A 20,632-nucleotide genomic window follows, 5' to 3' on the forward strand; every position below is an offset into this window, starting at 1 on the left:
CTCTAGGGTAGGGGTGTTATAGCAGAACTCTAGGGTAGGGTGTTAATAGCAGAACTCTAGGGTAGGGGTGTTATAGCAGAACTCTAGGGTAGGGGTGTTATAGCAGAACTCTAGGGTAGGGGTGTTATAGCAGAACCTAGGGTAGGGGTGTTATAGCAGAACTCTAGGGTAGGGGGTGTTATAGCAGAACTAGGGGGCTAGGGTAGGGGGTGTTATAGCAGAACTAGGGGGCTAGGGTAGGGGGTGTTATAGCAGAACTCTAGGGTAGGGGTGTTATAGCAGAACTCTAGGGTAGGGGTGTTATAGCAGAACTCTAGGGTAGAGGGTGTTATAGCAGAACTCTAGGTAGGGTGTTATAGCAGAACTCTAGGGTAGGGGTGTTATAGCAGAACTCTAGGGTAGGGGTGTTATAACAGAACTCTAGGGTAGGGGTGTTATAGCAGAACTCTAGGGTAGGGGTGTTATAGCAGAACTCTAGGGTAGGGGTGTTATAACAGAACTCTAGGGTAGGGGTGTTATAACAGAACTCTAGGATAGTGTTATAACAGAACTCTAGGATAGGGGTGTTATAACAGAACTCTAGGGTAGGGGTGTTATAACAGAACTCTAGGATAGGGGTGTTATAACAGAACTCTAGGATAGGGGTGTTATAACAGAACTCTAGGGTAGGGGTGTTATAACAGAACTCTAGGGTAGGGGTGTTATAACAGAACTCTAGGGTAGGGGTGTTATAACAGAACTCTAGGATAGGGGTGTTATAACAGAACTCTAGGGGTGTAGCAGAACTCTAGGTAGGGTGTTATAATAGAACTCTAGGGTAGGGGTGTTAGTGCAGAACTCTAGGGGGGCTAGGGGTGTTATAGCAGAACTCTAGGGGTAGGGTGTTATAGCAGAACTCTAGGGTAGGGGTGTTAGTAGAAGAACTCTAGGGTAGGGGTGTTACAGAACTCTAGGGTAGGGGTGTTATAGCAGAACTCTAGGGTAGGGTGTTATAGCAGAACTCTAGGGTAGGGGTGTTATAAGAACCTAGGTAGGGGTGTTAAGAACTCTAGGGGCCTAGGGGTGTTATAGAAGAACCTCTAGGGTAGGGGTGTTATACAGAACTCTAGGGTAGGGGTGTTATTACAGAACTCTAGGGTAGGGGTGTTATAACAGAACCTAGGGGCTAGGGTGTTATAGCAGAACTTTATGGTAGGAGTGTTATAGCAGAACTCTAGGGTAGGGGTAAGTTATAGCAGAACTCTAGGGTAGGGGTGTTATAGCAGAACTCTAGGGTAGGGGTGTTATAGCAGAACTCTCTAGGGTAGGGGTGTTATAACAGAACTCTAGGGATAGAGGGTGTTATAGCAGAACTCTAGGGTAGGGGGTGTTATAGCAGAACTCTAGGGTAGGGGTGTTATAGCAGAACTCTAGGGGTAGGGTGTTATAGCAGAACTCTAGGGGTAGGGGTGTTTAGCAGAACTCTAGGGTAGGGGTGTTATAGCAGAACTCTAGGGTAGGGGTGTTATAGCAGAACTCTAGGGTAGGGGGTGTTATAGCAGAACTCTAGGGTAGGGTGTTTTAGCAGAACTAGGGGGCTGGGTAGGGGTGTTATAGCAGAACTAGGGGGCTAGGGTGGGGTGTTATAGCAGAACTAGGGGCTAGGTAGGGGTAGCAGAACTCTAGGGTAGGGGTGTTATAGCAGAACTCTAGGGTAGGGGTGTTATAGCAGAACTCTAGGGTAGGGGTGTTATAGCAGAACTCTAGGGTAGGGGTGTTATAGCAGAATTCTAGGGTAGGGGTGTTATAATAGAACTCTAGGGTAGGGGTGTTATAGCAGAACTCTAGGGGTGTTATAGCAGAACTCTAGGGTAGGGGTGTTATAGCAGAACTCTAGGGTAGGGGTGTTATAGCAGAACTCTAGGGTAGGGGTGTTATAGCAGAACTCTAGGGTAGGGGTGTTATAGCAGAACCCTAGGGGGATAGGGTGTTATAACAGAACTCTAGGGTAGGGGTGTTATAACAGAACTCTAGGGTAGGAGTGTTATAACAGAACTCTAGGGTAGGAGTGTTATAACATAACTCTAGGATAGGGGTGTTATAACAGAACTCTAGGATAGGGGTGTTATAACAGAACTCTAGGGTAGGGGTGTTATTACAGAACTCTAGGGTAGGGGTGTTATAGAAGAACTCTAGGGTAGGGGTGTTATAACAGAACTCTAGGGTAGGGGTGTTATAGCAGAACTCTAGGGTAGGGGTGTTATAGCAGAACTCTAGGGTAGGGGTGTTATAGCAGAACTCTAGGGTAGGGGTGTTATAGAAGAACTCTAGGGTAGGGGTGTTATTACAGAACTCTAGGGTAGGGGTGTTATAACAGAACTCTAGGGGGCTAGGGTGTTATAGCAGAACTCTAGGGTAGGGGTGTTATAGCAGAACTCTAGGGTAGGGGTGTTATAGCAGAACTCTAGGGTAGGGGTGTTATAGCAGAACTCTAGGGTAGGGGTGTTATAGCAGAACTCTAGGGTAGGGGTGTTATATCAGAACTCTATGTGGCTAGGGTGTTATAGCAGAACTCTAGGGTAGGGGTGTTCTAGCAGAACTCTAGGGTAGGGGTGTTATAACAGAACTCTAGGGTAGGGGTGTTCTAGCAGAACTCTAGGGTAGGGGTGTTCTAGCAGAACTCTAGGGTAGGGGTGTTATAGCAGAACTCTAAGGTAGGGGTGTTATAGCAGAACTCTAGGGTAGGGGTGTTATAGCAGAACTCTAGGGTAGGGGTGTTATAGCAGAACTCTAGGGTAGGGGTGTTTTAGCAGAACTCGAGGGTAGGGGTGTTTTAGCAGAACTCTAGGGTAGGGGTGTTATAACAGAACTCTAGGGTAGGGGTGTTATAGCAGAACTCTAGGGTAGGGGTGTATAGCAGAAATCTAGGGTGTTATAGCAAACTCTAGGGTAGGGGTGTTATAACAGAACTCTAGGTAGGGGTGTTATAGCAGAACTCTAGGGTAGGGGTGTTATAGCAGAACTCTAGGGAGGTGGGGTGTTATAGCAGAACTCTAGGGTAGGGGGTGTTATAGCAGAACTCTGGGGTAGGGGTGTTATAGCAGAACTCTAGGGTAGGGGTGTTATAGCAGAACTCTAGGGTAGGGGTGTTATAGCAGGACTCTAGGTAGGGGTATGAGCAGAACTCTAGGGTAGGGGGTGTTATAGCAGAACTCTAGGGTAGGGGTGTTATAGCAGAACTCTAGGGTAGGGGGTGTTATAGCAGAACTAGGGGGCTAGGGTAGGGTGTGTTATAGCAGAACTCTAGGGTAGGGGTGTTTATAGCAGAACTAGGGGGCTAGGGTAGGGGGTGTTATAGCAGAACTAGGGGCTAGGTAGGGGTTATAGCAGAACTCTAGGGTAGGTGTGTTATAGCAGAACTCTAGGGTAGGGGTGTTATAGCAGAACTCTAGGGTAGGGTGTTATAGCAGAACTCTAGGGTAGGGGTGTTATAGCAGGAACTCTAGGGTAGGGGTGTTATAGCAGAACTCTAGGGTAGGGGTGTTATAGCAGAACTCTAGGGTAGGGGTTGTAGCAGAATTAGGTAGGGGTGTTATAGCAGAACTCTAGGGGGTGTATAGCAGAACCTAGGGTAGGGGTGTTATAACAGAACTCTAAAGTAGGGGTGTTATAGCAGAACCCTAGGGGGATAGGGTGTTATAACAGAACTCTAGGGTAGGGGTGTTATAACATAACTCTAGGATAGGGGTGTTATAACAGAACTCTAGGATAGGGGTGTTATAACAGAACTCTAGGGTAGGGGTGTTATAGCAGAACTCTAGGGTAGGAGTGTTATAGCAGAACTCTAGGGTAGGGGTGTATAGCAGAACTCTAGGGTAGGGTGTTATAGAAGAACTCTAGGGTAGGGGGTGTTATTACAGAACTCTAGGGTAGGGGTGTTATAACAGAACTCTAGTGTAGGGTGTTATAGCAGAACTCTAGGGTAGGGGTGTTATAGCAGAACTCTAGGGTAGGGTGTTATAACAGAACTCTAGGATAGGGGTGTTATAGCAGAACTCTAGGGTAGGGGTGTTATATCAGAACTCTAGGGGCTAGGGTGTTATAGCAGAACTCTAGGGTGTTCTAGCAGAACTCTAGGGTAGGGGTGTTATAACAGAACTCTAGGGTAGGGGTGTTCTAGCAGAACTCTAGGGTAGGGGTGTTCTAGCAGAACTCTAGGGTAGGGGTGTTATAGCAGAACTCTAGGGTAGGGGTGTTATAGCAGAACTCTAGGGTAGGGGTGTTATAGCAGAACTCTAGGGTAGGGGTGTTATAATAGAACTCTAGGGTAGGGGTGTTATAGCAGAACTCTAGAGTAGGGGTGTTATAGCAGAACTCTAGGGTAGGGGTGTTATAACAGAACTCTAGGGTAGGGGTGTTATAACAGAACTCTAGGATAGGGGTGTTATAACAGAACTCTAGGATAGGGGTGTTATAACAGAACTCTAGGGTAGGGGTGTTATAATAGAACTCTAGGGTAGGGGTGTTATAACAGAACTCTAGGATAGGGGTGTTATAACAGAACTCTAGGATAGGGGTGTTATAACAGAACTCTAGGGTAGGGGTGTTATAATAGAACTCTAGGGTAGGGGTGTTATAATAGAACTCTAGGGGGCTAGGGTGTTATAGCAGAACTCTAGGGTAGGGGTGTTATAGCAGAACTCTAGGGTAGGGGTGTTATAGAAGAACTCTAGGGTAGGGGTGTTATTACAGAACTCTAGGGTAGGGGTGTTATAACAGAACTCTAGTGTAGGGGTGTTATAGCAGAACTCTAGGGTAGGGGTGTTATAGAAGAACTCTAGGGTAGGGGTGTTATTACAGAACTCTAGGGTAGGGGTGTTATAGAAGAACTCTAGGGTAGGGGTGTTATTACAGAACTCTAGGGTAGGGGTGTTATTACAGAACTCTAGGGTAGGGGTGTTATAACAGAACTCTAGGGGGCTAGGGTGTTATAGCAGAACTTTATGGTAGGGGTGTTAGCAGAACCTAGGGTAGGGGTGTTATAGCAGAACTCTAGGGTAGGGGTGATTGCAGGGGTGTAAAGCAGAACTCTAGGGTAGGGTGTTATAACAGAACTCTAGGATAGGGGTGTTATAGCAGAACTCTAGGGTAGGGGGTGTTATAGCAGAACTCTAGGGTAGGGGTGTTATAGCAGAACTCTAGGGTAGGGGTGTTATAGCAGAACTCTAGGGTAGGGGTGTGATAGCAGAACTCTAGGGTAGGGGTGTTATAGCAGAACTCTAGGGTAGGGGTGTTATAGCAGAACTCTAGGGTAGGGGTGTTATAGCAGAACTCTAGGGTAGGGGTGTTTTAGCAGAACTAGGGGGCTAGGGTAGGGGTGTTATAGCAGAACTAGGGGGCTAGGGTAGGGGTGTTATAGCAGAACTAGGGGGCTAGGGTAGGGGTGTTATAGCAGAACTCTAGGGTAGGGGTGTTATAGCAGAACTCTAGGGTAGGGGTGTTATAGCAGAACTCTAGGGTAGGGGTGTTATAGCAGAACTCTAGGGTAGGGGTGTTATAATAGAACTCTAGGGTAGGGGTGTTATAGCAGAACTCTAGGGGTGTTATAGCAGAACTCTAGGGTAGGGGTGTTATAACAGAACTCTAGGGTAGGGGTGTTATAGCAGAACCCTAGGGGGTAGGGGTGTTATAACAGAACTCTAGGGTAGGGGTGTTATAGCAGAACTCTAGGGTAGGGGTGTTATAGCAGAACTCTAGGGTAGGGGTGTTATAGCAGAACCCTAGGGGGATAGGGTGTTATAACAGAACTCTAGGGTAGGGGTGTTATAACAGAACTCTAGGGTAGGAGTGTTATAACAGAACTCTAGGGTAGGAGTGTTATAACATAACTCTAGGATAGGGGTGTTATAACAGAACTCTAGGTAGGGGTGTTATTACAGAACTCTAGGGTAGGGTGTTATAGAAGAACTCTAGGTAGGGTGTTATAACAGAACTCTAGTGTAGGGAGTGATAGCAGAACTCTAGGGTAGGGGTGTTATAACAGAACTCTAGGGTAGGGGTGTTATAACAGAACTCTAGGGTAGGGGTGTTATAACAGAACTCTAGGGGGCTAGGGTGTTATAGCAGAACTCTAGGGTAGGGGTGTTATAGCAGAACTCTAGGGTAGGGGTGTTATAGCAGAACTCTAGGGTAGGGGTGTTATAGCAGAACTCTAGGGTAGGGGTGTTATAGCAGAACTCTAGGGTAGGGGTGTTGTATCAGAACCTATGGCTAGGGGTGTTATAGCAGAACTCTAGGGTAGGGTGTTCTAGCAGAACTCTAGGGTAGGGGATGTTATAACAGAACTCTAGGGGTAGTGTTCTAGCAGAACTCTAGGGTAGGGGTGTTCTAGCAGAACTCTAGGGTAGGGGTGTTATAGCAGAACTCTAAGGTAGGGGTGTTATAGCAGAACTCTAGGGTAGGGGTGTAAGAGCAGAACTCTAGGGTAGGGGTGTTATAGCAGAACTCTAGGGTAGGGCTGTTTTCAGCAGAACCTCGAGGGTAGGGGTGTTTTAGCAGAACTCTAGGGTAGGGGTGTTATAACAGAACTCTAGGGTAGGGGTGTTATAGCAGAACTCTAGGGTAGGGGTGTTATAGCAGAACTCTAGGGTAGGGGTGTTGTAGCAGAACTCTAGGGTAGGGGTGTTATAACAGAACTCTAGGGTAGGGGTGTTATAGCAGAACTCTAGGGTAGGGGTGTTATAGCAGAACTCTAGGGGGCTAGGGTGTTATAGCAGAACTCTAGGGTAGGGGTGTTATAGCAGAACTCTAGGGTAGGGGTGTTATAGCAGAACTCTAGGGTAGGGGTGTTATAGCAGAACTCTAGGGTAGGGGGTGTTATAGCAGAACTCTAGGGTAGGGGTGTTATAGCAGAACTCTAGGGTAGGGGTGTTATAGCAGAACTCTAGGGTAGGGGTGTTATAGCAGAACTCTAGGGTAGGGGTGTTATAGCAGAACTCTAGGGTAGGGGTGTTATAGCAGAACTAGGGGGCTAGGGTAGGGGTGTTATAGCAGAACTCTAGGGTAGGGGTGTTTTAGCAGAACTAGGGGGCTAGGGTAGGGGTGTTATAGCAGAACTAGGGGGCTAGGGTAGGGGTGTTATAGCAGAACTAGGGGGCTAGGGTAGGGGTGTTATAGCAGAACTCTAGGGTAGGGGTGTTATAGCAGAACTCTAGGGTAGGGGTGTTATAGCAGAACTCTAGGGTAGGGGTGTTATAGCAGAACTCTAGGGTAGGGGTGTTATAGCAGAACTCTAGGGTAGGGGTGTTATAGCAGAACTCTAGGGTAGGGGTGTTATAGCAGAATTCTAGGGTAGGGGTGTTATAATAGAACTCTAGGGTAGGGGTGTTATAGCAGAACTCTAGGGGTGTTATAGCAGAACTCTAGGGTAGGGGTGTTATAACAGAACTCTAAAGTAGGGGTGTTATAGCAGAACCCTAGGGGGATAGGGTGTTATAACAGAACTCTAGGGTAGGGGTGTTATAACAGAACTCTAGGGTAGGAGTGTTATAACAGAACTCTAGGGTAGGAGTGTTATAACAGAACTCTAGGATAGGGGTGTTATAACAGAACTCTAGGATAGGGGTGTTATAACAGAACTCTAGGGTAGGGGTGTTATAGCAGAACTCTAGGGTAGGAGTGTTATAGCAGAACTCTAGGGTAGGGGTGTTATAGCAGAACTCTAGGGTAGGGGTGTTATAGAAGAACTCTAGGGTAGGGGTGTTATTACAGAACTCTAGGGTAGGGGTGTTATAACAGAACTCTAGTGTAGGGGTGTTATAGCAGAACTCTAGGGTAGGGGTGTTATAGCAGAACTCTAGGGTAGGGGTGTTATAACAGAACTCTAGGATAGGGGTGTTATAGCAGAACTCTAGGGTAGGGGTGTTATATCATAACTCTAGGGGGCTAGGGTGTTATAGCAGAACTCTAGGGTAGGGGTGTTCTAGCAGAACTCTAGGGTAGGGGTGTTATAACAGAACTCTAGGGTAGGGGTGTTCTAGCAGAACTCTAGGGTAGGGGTGTTCTAGCAGAACTCTAGGGTAGGGGTGTTATAGCAGAACTCTAGGGTAGGGGTGTTATAGCAGAACTCTAGGGTAGGGGTGTTATAGCAGAACTCTAGGGTAGGGGTGTTATAGCAGAACTCTAGGGTAGGGTGTTATAGCAGAACTCTAGGGTAGGGGTGTTATAGCAGAACTCTAGGGTAGGGGTGTTATAGCAGAACTCTAGGGTAGGGGTGTTTTAGCAGAACTCGAGGGTAGGGGTGTTTTAGCAGAACTCTAGGGTAGGGGTGTTATAACAGAACTCTAGGGTAGGGGTGTTATAGCAGAACTCTAGGGTAGGGGTGTTATAACAGCACTCTAGGGTAGGGGTGTTATAGCAGAACTCTAGGGTAGGGGTGTTATAACAGAACTCTAAGGTAGGGGTCTTATAACACTCTCTCTCTCTCTCACTCACTCACTCACTCTCTCCCTCTCCCTCCCACTCTCTCTCTCTCACTCTCTTTAACTCCCTCCCACTCTCTCTCGCTCACTCCCCCCCTCCCTCTCTCTTCTCTCCCCCTCCCCCGGCACTGTGTCTGCTTGTCTCGTCTCAGAGGGGAGGTGAAGGCGAGCCTATTCTCATAGGCTGCCACCTGTCTGGTAACACCAGCTGTCCTATTACTAGAGTTACAAATTAAAACCCTCCTCCTTACCCCACCCACCTGGAGTTAATTAGAATACTTTCATAGTTTAATAGGACATGTTTAATCATGTAGAACAACCCAACATCATTCTCTCTATGACTCTGAACAAAGTTGATGTTTCTTATGCCATCGACTAGGTATATAACCCTCTTTCCATTGGCCACATGAACCTGTTGATTATTGATTGATTTGAGTGATTGGTTGGTTGGTTAATTGATGTACAATGCATTCGGAAAGTATTCAGACCCCTTGACTTTTTCCACATTTTGTTACGTTACAGCCTTATTCTGATATACCCCATAATTACAGCCTCAAGTCTTCTTGGGTATGACGCTACAAGCTTGGCACATCTGTATTTGGGGAGTTTATCCCATTCTTCTGTGCAGATCCTCTCAATTTCTGTCAGGTTGGATGGGGAGTGTCGCTGCACATCTATTTTCAGGTCTCTCCGGAGATGTTAGATTGGGTTCAAATCAGGGCTCTGGCTGGGCCACTCAAGGAAATTCAGAGACTTGTCCCGAAGCTACTCCTGCATTGTCTTGTCCCGAAGCTACTCCTGCATTGTCTTGGCTGTGTGCTTAGGGTTGTTGTCCTGTTGGAAGGTGAACCTTCGCCCCAGTCTGAGGTCCTGAGCATTCTGGAGCAGGTTTTCATCAAGGATCTCTCTGTACTTTGCTCCGTTCATCTTTCCCTTGATCCTGACTAGTATCCCAGTCCCTGCCGCTGAAAAACATCCCCACAGCATGATGCTGCCACCACCATGCTTCACCGTATGGATTGTGCCAGGTTTCCTCCAGATGTGACGCTTGGCATTCAGGCCAAGCGTCACATCTGGAGTTCAATCTTGGTTTTATTAGACCAGAGAATCTTGTTTCTCATGGTCTTAGAGTCCTTTAGGCTCCTTTTGGCAAACTCCACGCGGGCTGTCACGTGCCTTTTACCGAGGAGTGGCTTCCGTCGGGCCTGATTGGTGGAGTGCTGCAGAAATTGTTGTCCTTCTGGAAGGTTCTCCCATCTCCACAGAGGAACTCTGGAGGTCTACCAGAGTGAACATTGGGTTCTTGGTCACCTCCCTGACCAAGGCCCTTCTTCCCCGATTTGCTCAGTTTGGCTGGGCGGCCAGCTCTAGTAAGAGTCTTGGTGGTTCCAAACTTCTTCCATTTAAGAATGATGGAGGCCACTGTGTTCTTGTGGACCTTCAATGCTGCAGAAATGTTTTGGTACCCTTCCCCAGATCTGTGTCTCGACACAATCCTGTCTCGGAGCTCTATGGACAATTCCTTAGATCTCATGTCTTGGTTTTTGAATACTTATGTAAATAAGGTATTTCTGTTTTTATTTTTTATAAACGTGCAAAAATGTATCTTTTTTTTCTCGCTTTGTCATTATGGGTTATTGTGTGTAGATTGATGAGGAAAAACAATAATTTTATCAATTTTAGAATAAGGCTGTAAAAAGGAAGCGGTCCGAATGCACTGTATACACTGAGTGTATAAAACATTAGGAACACCTTCTTAGGATGGAGTTGCACCCCCTCTTGCCCTCAGAACAGCCCAATTCGTCAGGGCATTGACTCTATAAGGTGTCCAAAACATTCCACAGGGATGCTGGCCCATGTTGACTCTAGTGCTTCCCACAGTTGTCAAGTTGGCTGGATGTCCTTTGAGTGGTGGACCATTCTTGATACACACGGGAAACTGTTGAGTGTGAAAAACCCAGCAGCGTTGCAGTTCTTGACACACTCAAACCGGTGCGCCTGGCACCTACTACCATATCCCGTTCAAAGGCACTTAAATCTTTTGTCTTGCCCATTCATCCTGTGAATGGCACACATACACAATCCATGTCTCAAGGCTTACAAATCCTTCTTTGACCTGTTTCCTCCCCTTCATCTACACTGATTGAAATATATTTAACAATTACATCAATAAGGGATCATATCTTTCACCTGGATTAACCTGGTCAGTCTGTCATGGAAAGAGCAGTTCCTAATGTTTTGTACACTCAGTGTCCAGTAGAATGATTGATAAGGTGATTGTTTGTCGTCTCTGCAGTGGTCACATCAACCTGACGATGCTGGGAGCCATGCAGGTGTCTAAGACGGGAGACCTGGCCAACTGGATGATCCCGGTATGAGCATCACCATAGTTACACTCTGTCAGTGTTTCCCCTAGCATTACTTTAGCAGGACTGGCCCGCTGCCTATCTCTGTTACTCCTGCCTGCAAATGTTGCCCTTTATCGGTCTCAATAGAACATGGTGGTTTGGTCAATCAATCAATCAATCAATCAAATGTATTTTATAAAGCCTTTTTTTTTTACATCAGCAGTTGTCACATACAGATATACAGATAGCCAGCCTAAAACCCCATTATAAGAGTACATGGCCATTAAGGTCAGATTGTTCTTCAAAATCGTTCTTCAAGATTGTTCTTTCAGATCGTGCTACCCTGAATGCTGCCTCAGGGGCATTGGCACCCCACTGAAGAAGAAACTCTCTTGTACATATTGTACTGTGTGGTACAAGGGAATGACTCCTCTTCCATTGACACACCGAGTACAAGAGTACTGGGAGAGACTTAATTAACACAACACAACAAAACAAACAAAAAGGTTTTTATTCTTTCTGACATGGACTGCACACTCCCTCTCTCCACTGTGCCCCTCTGTAGCATCTGTGTGTCGTTATATTGTAGACAAACATGAACAGCTTACCAAGCCAAATGAAGCCTATTCCCATGTTCCAGCCTGCCCCTTACCCTGCCCCTTGCCCTGCCCCTTGCCCTGCCCCATTCCCTGCCCCTTGCCCTGTCCTTTGCCCTGTCCCTTGCCCTGTCCCTTGCCCTGCCCCTTGCCCTGTCCCTTGCCCTGTCCCTTGCCCTGCCCCTTGCCCTGTCCCTTGCCCTGTCCCTTGCCCTGTCCCTTGCCCTGCCCCTTTCCCTGCCCCTTGCACTGTCCCTTGCCCTGCCCCTTGCCCTGCCCCTTGCCCTGCCCCTTGCCCTGCCCCTTGCCCTGTCTCTTAACCTGTCCCCTGTCATTATGACCTGTATTATAACTATCAGGAGCTGTAATGGAGTGATTGCTCAGTAGGTTACAGTTATTACCTGAGGCTGCAGCAGGTCAACAGGGCTGTAGCAACTTCCAGCCCCTCAGCCAACAAGGTCAAGCAGCAGAGCGCAGGCAGGCAGAGGCTAGAGAGGCATGATGGAGGTTAGCCACTAGACTCACTGCTCCTGATGCAGGGAAGCCTAGCAACACCACCCACAGAGCTACTGGAAGCTGGAGAGGCTGACGGCAGGAACACGCTCAACGCAAAATACGTCTAGTGAGGCACATTGGGCATTGTTGCTTTTGTTTATGTTCACCAACTGTTGAGTATGTTCTTAATAATAAGAGAGGTAGAGGGATAGATAGATAGACAGGCGGGCGGGCGGGCAGCTGGGAACTATAAGACCTTAGCAAAATACCAGATTTGGGTGTAGAATAGTCAAATGACACAGATTATTTTTATTTAACCTTTATTTAACTAGGCAAGTCAGTTAAGAACAAATTCTTATTTACAATGACGGCCTACACCGGCCAAACCCGGACGACGCTGGGCCAATTGTGCGCCACCCTATGGGACTCCCAATCATGGCCGGTTGTGATACAGCCTCGAATCATACCAGGGGGTCTGTAGTGCCGCCTCAAGCACTAAGATGCAGTGCCTTAGACCGCTGCGCCACTCGGGAGCCCCATTGAGCGCTTTAGTCCTGGTCCTGGACTAAAGCACTCAATGCAAAATCCCTATTGAACATGCTTTTTAGTCCAGGACCAGGCTTTAAGGGATACTTCGGGATTTTGACAATGAGGCCCTTTATCTGTTTAGCGCAATGACTGGAAGTCTATGGAATGCTAGCAGAGCCTATATACTTCTAGTCATTATGTTAACGCTAGTTAGCAATTGCGCTAGTTAGCAACTTCCTTCAAACTGCACACAGAGAGATAGAAATGGTATCCATGAGTTCATCTGACTCTGGGGAAGTCGATAAAGGGCCTCATTGCTAAAATCCCGAAGTATCCCGTTAATCTGTGTCTGGAAAACTTGACCTAAGTGTATTAGACCGTTATTAATCAGCTCTCCATTAGCCCTGTTTGTCTTTGGTAATTGATAATTAGCTGGTAGCCTACTTGATTAACTGTGTTATTTGTCTTAATGGTGAGGACACAAAAGGCACTGGATGTGCTCGCTCTGTAAGGACTCTGTCTGTCTGACAGTAACACAACAGAGACATCTCGTTTCAATCTTATGTGGAACCCTGAGAGGATCGAGGGGAGAATTATATTTCCCCCATGCAATTATTACAATTATTCAATATCTAAAGATGGGTGCAAAGCATGAAGTTGAAAACGTTGGAGTCGCTGATGCGGCACATTGCTGCCATAATGTTGATTATGGATGCTTTTAATAAGCGAAATGCAGATTAACATTTTACTGTCCAGGGCTTTCGAAAGCTCTTAGAAGTGATTACTGTCAATCTCCTGCTCAGCCAGAGGCAGGCGGAGCAACAACCCATGTAGAGATACAACAGATCATCACATTCTGGACGTTAGATATTGTTTTTCAGTTTGTAGCTAGACATGTTTTTGTGCAACTCATGTGTTCCTAACATGATTAATAGATTGGGATTGGGAGATGCTTGAATATTGTATTATGAATTTTCCTATCTCAAATCAAATCAAATTTTATTGGTCACATACGCGTGTTTAGCAGATGTTATTGCGGGTGTAGCGAAATGCTTGTGCTTCTAGCTCCGACAGTGCAGTAATATCTAACAAGTAATATCTAACAATTTCACAACATATACCCAATACACACAAATCTAAGTAAGGAATGAAATAAGAATACACACACTACCGTTCAAAAGTTTGGGGTCACTTAGAAATGTCAATAAAACTGGCCTTCTTGAGACTAGTTGAGTATCTGGAGCATCAGCAATTGTGGGTTCACAAAACACCAGTCTCAACGTCAACAGTGAAGAGGCAAAGAAAAAGCCATATCACAGACTGGCCAATAAAAAGAAAAGATTAAGATGGGCTGTCTGAGATATGGCTTTTTCTTTGCAACTCTGCCTAGAAGGTCAGCATCCCGGAGTCACCTCTTCACTGTTGATGTTGAGAATGGTGTTTTGCTGGTACTATTTAATGAAGCTGCCAATTGAGGACCTGTGAGGCGTCTGTTTCTCTAACTAGACACTCTAATGTATTTGTCCTCTTGCTCAGTTGTGCACCGGGGCCTCCCACTCCTCTTTCTATTCTGGTTAGAGCCAGTTTGCGCTGTTCTGTGAAGGGAGTAGTACACAGCGTTGTACGAGATCTTCAGTTTCTTGGCAATTTCTCACATGGAATAGCCTTCATTTCTCAGAACAAGAATAGAGTGATGAGTTTCAGAAGAAAGTTCTTTGTTTCTGGCCATTTTGATTCTGTAATCGAACCCCCAATTGCTGATGTTCCAGATACTGAACTAGTCTCAAGAAGGCCAGTTTTATTGCTTCTTTAATCAGCACAACAGTTTTCAGCTGTGCTAACATAATTGCAAAAGGGTTTTCTAATGATCAATTAGCCTTTTAAAATGATAAACTTGGATTAGTAAACACAACGTGCCATTGGAACACAGGACTGATGGTTGCTGATAATGGGCCTCTGTACGCCTACGTAGATATTCCATAAAAAAAATCAGCCATTTCCAGCTACAATAGCCATTTACAACATTAACAATGTCTACACATTTCTGATCAATTTGATGTTATTTTAATGGACAAAAAAATTGCTTTTCTTTCGAAAACAAGGACATTTCTAAGTGACCCCAAACCTTTGAACGGTAGTGTATATAGATGAGCGATGTCAGAGCGGCATTGACTAAGATACAGTAGAATAGTATAGAATACAGTATATACATATGAGATGAGTAATGCAAGATATATAAACATTATTAAAGTGGCTAAGATACCATAGAATAGTATAGAAGACAGTATATACAGTGAGGGAAAAAAGTATTTGATCCCCTGCTGATTTTGTTCGTTTGCCCACTGACAAAGAAATGATCAGTCTATAATTTTAATGGTAGGTTTATTTGAACAGTGAGAGACAGAATAACAAAAAAAAAATCCAGAAAAACGCATGTCAAAAATGTTATAAATTTATTTGCATTTTAATGAGGGAAATAAGTAGTTGACCCCCTCTCAATCAGAAATATTTCTGGCTCCCAGGTGTCTTTTATACAGGTAACGAGCTGAGATTAGGAGCACACTCTTAAAGGGAGTGCTCCTAATCTCAGTTTGTTACCTGTATAAAAGACACGTGTCCACAGAAGCAATCAATCAATCAGATTCCAAACTCTCCGCCATGGCCAAGACCAAAGAGCTCTCCAAGGATGTCAGGGACAAGATTGTAGACCTACACAAGGCTGCAATGGGCTACATCGCCAAGCAGCTTGGTGAGAAGGTGACTGTCAATCTCCCTCGGCCTGGGGCTCCATGCAAGATCTCATGAGAACGGTGAGGAATCAGCCCATAACTACACGGGAGGATCTTGTCAATGATCTCAAGGCAGTTTGGACCATAGTCACCAAGAAAACAATTGGTAACACACTACGCCGTGAAGGACTGAAATCCTGCAGCGCCCGCAAGGTCCCCCTGCTCAAGAAAGCACATATACATGCCCGTCTGAAGTTTGCCAATGAACATCTGAATGATTCAGAGGAGAACTGGGTGAAAGTGTTGTGGTCAGATGAGACCAAAATGGAGCTCTTTGGCATCAACTCAACTCGCCGTGTTTGGAGGAGGAGGAATGCTGCCTATGACCCCAAGAACATCATCCCCACCGTCAAACATGGAGGTGGAAGCATTATGCTTTGGGGGTGTTTTTCTGCTAAGGGGACAGGACAACTTCACCGCATCAATGGGACGATGGACGGGGCCATGTACCGTCAAATCTTGGGTGAGAACCTCCTTCCCTCAGCCAGGGCAATGAAAATGGGTCGTGGATGGGTATTCCAGCATGACAATGACCCAAAATACACGGCCAAGGCAACAAAGGAGTGGCTCAAGAAGGAGCACATTAAGGTCGTGGAGTGGCCTAGCCAGTCTCCAGACCTTAATCCCATAGAAAATCTGTGGAGGGAGCTGAAGGTTCGAGTTGCCAAACGTCACGCTCGAAACCTTAATGACTTGGAGAAGATCTGCAAAGAGGAATGGGACAAAATCCCTCCTGAGATGTGTGCAAACCTGGTGGCCAACTACAAGAAACGTCTGACCTCTGTGATTGCCAACAAGGGTTTTGCCACCAAGTACTAAGTCATGTTTTGCAGAGGGGTCAAATATTTATTTCCCTCATTAAAAATGCAAATCAATTGATAACATTTTTGACATGCGTTTTTCTGGATTTTGTTGTTGTTATTCTGTCTCTCACTGTTCAAATAAACCTACCATTAAAATTATAGACTGATCATTTCTTTGTCAGTGGGCAAACGTACAAAATCAGCAGGGGATCAAATACTTTTTTCCCTCACTGTACATATGAGATGAGTAATGCAAGATATGTAAACATTATTAAAGTGGCTAAGATACCATAGAATAGTATAATAAACAGTATATACATATGAGATGAGTAATGCAAGATATGTAAACATTATTAAAGTGCCTAAGATACCATATAATAGTATAGAAAACAGTATATACATATGAGATGAGTAATGTAAGATATGTAAACATTATTCAAGTGACTAGTGATTTCTAGTCTGTGTCTGAGCTGAAGAAGAAGAAAAAAACAATAATAGTACTTCACACCCCTTTTTCCATATTTTGTTGTTACAGCCTGAATTTAAAATGTATTACTTTGAGATTTTATGTCACTGATCTACACAGAATACCCCATAATGTCAAAGTGGAATTATGTTTTAATTATTTTAATTTGTTTTATATAAAAATGAACAGGTGAAATGTTTTGAGTCGATATGTATTCAACCCCTTTCTTATGGCAAGTGTAAATAACTTAAGGAGTAAAAATGTGCTTAACAAATCGCATAATAAGTTGCATAGACTCATTCCATGTTCAATAATAGTGTTTAACATGATTTTTGAATGACTACCTCATCTCTGTACCCTATACATATCATTATCTTTAAGGTCCCTCAGTCGAGCAGTAAATTTCAAGCACAGATTCAACGACAAAGACCAGGGAGGTTATCCAATGCCTCGCAAAGAAGGCATACATTGAATATCCCTTTGAGCATGATGAAGTTATTAATTACACTTTGGATGGTGTATCAATACACCCAGTCACTACGAAGATTCAGGCGTCCTTCCTAACTCAGTTGACAGAGAGGAAGGAAACTGCTCAGGGATTTCTCAATGAGGTCAATGGTTATTTTAAACCAGTTACAGAGTTAAATGGCTGTGATAGGAGAAAACTGAGGATGGATCAACAACATTGTAGTTACTCGACAATACTAACCTAAATGACAGATTTAAAAGAAGGAATGGTACAGAAATATTCCAAAACATGCATCCCGTTTGCAATAAGGCACTAAAGTATTACTGCAAAAAATGTGGCAAAGAAATCAACACAACACATCACTGAGTACCAATCTTCATATTTTCAAGAATGAAAAGAAAAAGGAATAGTGCTAAGCACAGGCACAGTCCTAGAGGAATACTTGGTTCAGTCTGCCTTCCAACAGACACTGGGTGATTCATTCACCTTTCAGAAGGACAATAACCTAAAACGCAATGCCAAATATACACTGGAGTTACTTACCAAGACGATATTGAATGTTCCTGAGTGGCCTAGTTACTGTTTTTACTTAAATCAGCTTGAAAATATATGGCATGACTTGAAGATTTTAAAAAAGAATAATGGGCAAATATTGTACAATCCAGGTGTGCAAAGCTCTTAGAGTCTTGCACAGAAAGACTCACAGCTGTAATCGCTGCCAAAGGTGATTCTAACCTGTATTGACTCACGGGGTTGAATACTTATCTAATCAAAATATGAGGTTTTTTTTACATAACAATTATATTATATATATTTTTTTTTTTTTTCACTGACCGATTATTTTGTGTAGATCGTTGACAAAAAAATGACAATTAAATCCATTTTAATCCCACTTTGTAACAAGAAAATGTGGAAAAAGTCAAGGGGTGTGAGTACTTTCTGAAGGCACTGTATATGTCACCAAGTGAAAAGAATGTGTACAATGTGACTATATTTCCTCCTTTTTTAAGTGGAGACGCTTCACAGCCCACCAGAATAGAATAGCTTCTAAGTGTATGTAGTTTATGATGAATCTGTAGTTCCCTTCTCTCTGTAAGTGTTCCTCTGATGGGGCCTAGTGTGATGTGTGAGGCTGGGGGAGCAGTGTGTGTCTACAGCCAGCTCTGCTCTTCTCTGCTGACTATGAGTCAGTCCCAAGGTGCTGTTTAACTCCCCGTGGCGCCTAGCCTGCTTCCTAGCCTGCTTCCTAGCCTTCTTCCTAGATTGCCTCCTAGCCTGCTTCCTAGCCTGCCTCTTAGCCTGCTCCTAGCCTGCTTCCTAGCCTGCCTCTTAGCCTGCTCCTACCCTGCTTCCTAGCCTGCTCCTAGCCTGCTTCCTAGCCTTCTTCATGTTGTTCTGAAATTGGGGATCAGGACGCATTCCAAACCCTTTCCTCTGCGCTTACTGACTCCCTCAGATCTGAGAGGCTTGGATACGTATAGTATAAGGCAAGGTGCTTCTGATTAGTCTAGTTACAATCAGGTGTGGGCTGTTAGTACTGGGAGTACTTGCTCTGACTATGAAGATGGCAAAACACAGTCAATCTTTTAAGCTCCTTGTTGATAACAGAGCTATCTCTGCTGTCTCGCAGTAGGAAATTCCTTTAATTGTAATTTAGCAGAGAACATTGATGTTTTATAGCTGTGTCAGACATAACTTTGAAGGGAAATTATGTTTTCCTCCATGGTTTGTGTTAATAGACTACTTTACTTTGACAGAGACATAAGCAGGTAGGCAACAGGGAACTACAGGTAGTGCACTTCTGATGCTATTCTTGTTAACAAGCGATAATGTCGACTGAGATTGAGAGCGATGAGTGCTACATTTTGATCTCTCTCACACACACACGCACACACACACACACACACATAGGCACACACACCTGCCTATTGAAACGATGGGGGAAACACAGTAAATAGTTTGACACTCCACTCTGAAAATTACTTTACAATGGCAGTGGTTTGTATAGTATGTTTTTCTCAACATTGTCTTTTCAAAGAGTTGAGCAATAACTCTAATGAAAAGGGAGTCAAAGGACTGCTATGAGCAATCATCAGTCAATTAATGTTAAAGCAATCGCTGCCTTTTTCAGTCAGTATGTGTTTGTGGTGTTACTCAGAACATTTTAAATGAGCTTATTGTCCATTCCACTTATACAAGGCTGAACAATCCAGTTGCACCCCCTTTGTTTTCATGTCTGTCTGTCCGATTGTCTTTCTGTGGTGTTTGTCATTAGTTGTCTGGGAAACCAATGCCTTCACTATTCTGTCGCTATGTTATTAAACAGAGAGGGGCATTTGTAGCGGACGAAAAAGGATTGCCGGCGTGTGAACAAGGGAGAATGAGAGCAAGAAAGAGACTTGATAAGTAGAAACCGGTGGAAGTGAAGGCAACATTTCCTTTGGCATTTGGCGGCTGGCAGGAAAAGTGAGGGCAACACAATAAACTGAACAAGGGGAAACATATTTGACGGGTTGTCATGGTAACGCCACAGGCCGAGCTACAGCCGAAGTAGCCCATTTACAACTGTTTTAATTGAACCTGATAGTCTTCCCCTGATATGTCTGAGTAAGTAGAGACAATAGCCTTGCCTTTTCTCCACTTCAACTTGACCTTATGGAGACCCTTACCCTTACAAGTTCCCTCTTCCAGTCCTGATAAATCCAATGGCTTTAAACTGTTGGGAAAGCCTGCAGCCAGCTGGAGCATGTAGTTACCAAGAGCAATCCAAAATAACTGTCATAAATCTGGAAAACTGTATTGCACGCAAACAGAATATGCACTTATCTGAAGTGTATTCACGAGGAGTCCAGAGTAGGTGCATGCCTTTAGAGATAGTTTTACAGCTCTGAGCTGGCCACACAAGGCTGAACCAATGCAACTATTTATTTATTTTTATTTCACCTTTATTTAACCAGGTAAGCCAGTTGAGAACAAGTTCTCATTTACAACTGCGACCTGGCCAAGATAAAGCATAGTAGTGCGATAAAAACAACAACACAGAGTTACATATGGGGTAAAAAACATAAAGTCAAAAAATACAACAGAAAATATATATACAGTGTGTGCAAATGTAGCAAGTTATGGAGGTAAGGCAATAAATAGGCTATAGTGCAAAATAATTACAATTAGTATTAACACTGGAATGCTAGATGTGCAAGAGATTATGTGCAAATAGAGATACTGGGGTGCAAAAGAGCAAAATAAATAACAATATAGGGATGAGGTAGTTGGGTGGGCTAATTTCAGATGGGCTGTGTACAGGTGCAGTGATCGGTAAGGTGCTCTGACAACTGATGCTTAAAGTTAGTGAGGGAGATAAGAGTCTCCAGCTTCAGAGATTTTTGCAATTCGTTCCAGTCATTGGCAGCAGAGAACTGGAAGGAATGGCGGCCAAAGGAGGTGTTGGCTTTGGGAATGACCAGTGAGATATACCTGCTGGAGCGCAGACTACGGGTGGGTGCTGCTATGGTGACCAATGAGCTAAGATAAGGCGGGGATTTGCCTAGCAGTGATTTATAGATGGCCTGGAGCCAGTGGGTTTGACGACGAACATGTAGTGAGGACCAGCCAACAAGAGCGTACAGGTCACAGTGGTGGGTAGTGTATGGGGCTTTGGAGACAAAACGGATGGCACTGT

At 44.6% G+C, this 20,632-nt stretch overlaps 1 protein-coding gene across 1 annotated transcript in view; it reads left to right on the forward strand.

Moving 5' to 3' along the window:
• The window catches only part of LOC121581899 (succinyl-CoA:3-ketoacid coenzyme A transferase 1, mitochondrial), a 94,879-nt gene that overhangs the window by 36,440 nt on the left and 37,807 nt on the right, over nucleotides 1-20,632 (forward strand). Inside the window, exon 13 of the mRNA XM_041897291.2 lies at nucleotides 10,756-10,831. Within this exon, the coding sequence (XP_041753225.2) occupies nucleotides 10,756-10,831 (76 nt within the window). The remainder of the gene's footprint in view (nucleotides 1-10,755; nucleotides 10,832-20,632) is intronic.

The sequence above is a fragment of the Coregonus clupeaformis genome, unplaced genomic scaffold (genome assembly GCF_020615455.1).
Source record: "Coregonus clupeaformis isolate EN_2021a unplaced genomic scaffold, ASM2061545v1 scaf0020, whole genome shotgun sequence".
Classification (NCBI taxonomy): Eukaryota; Metazoa; Chordata; class Actinopteri; order Salmoniformes; family Salmonidae; genus Coregonus; species Coregonus clupeaformis.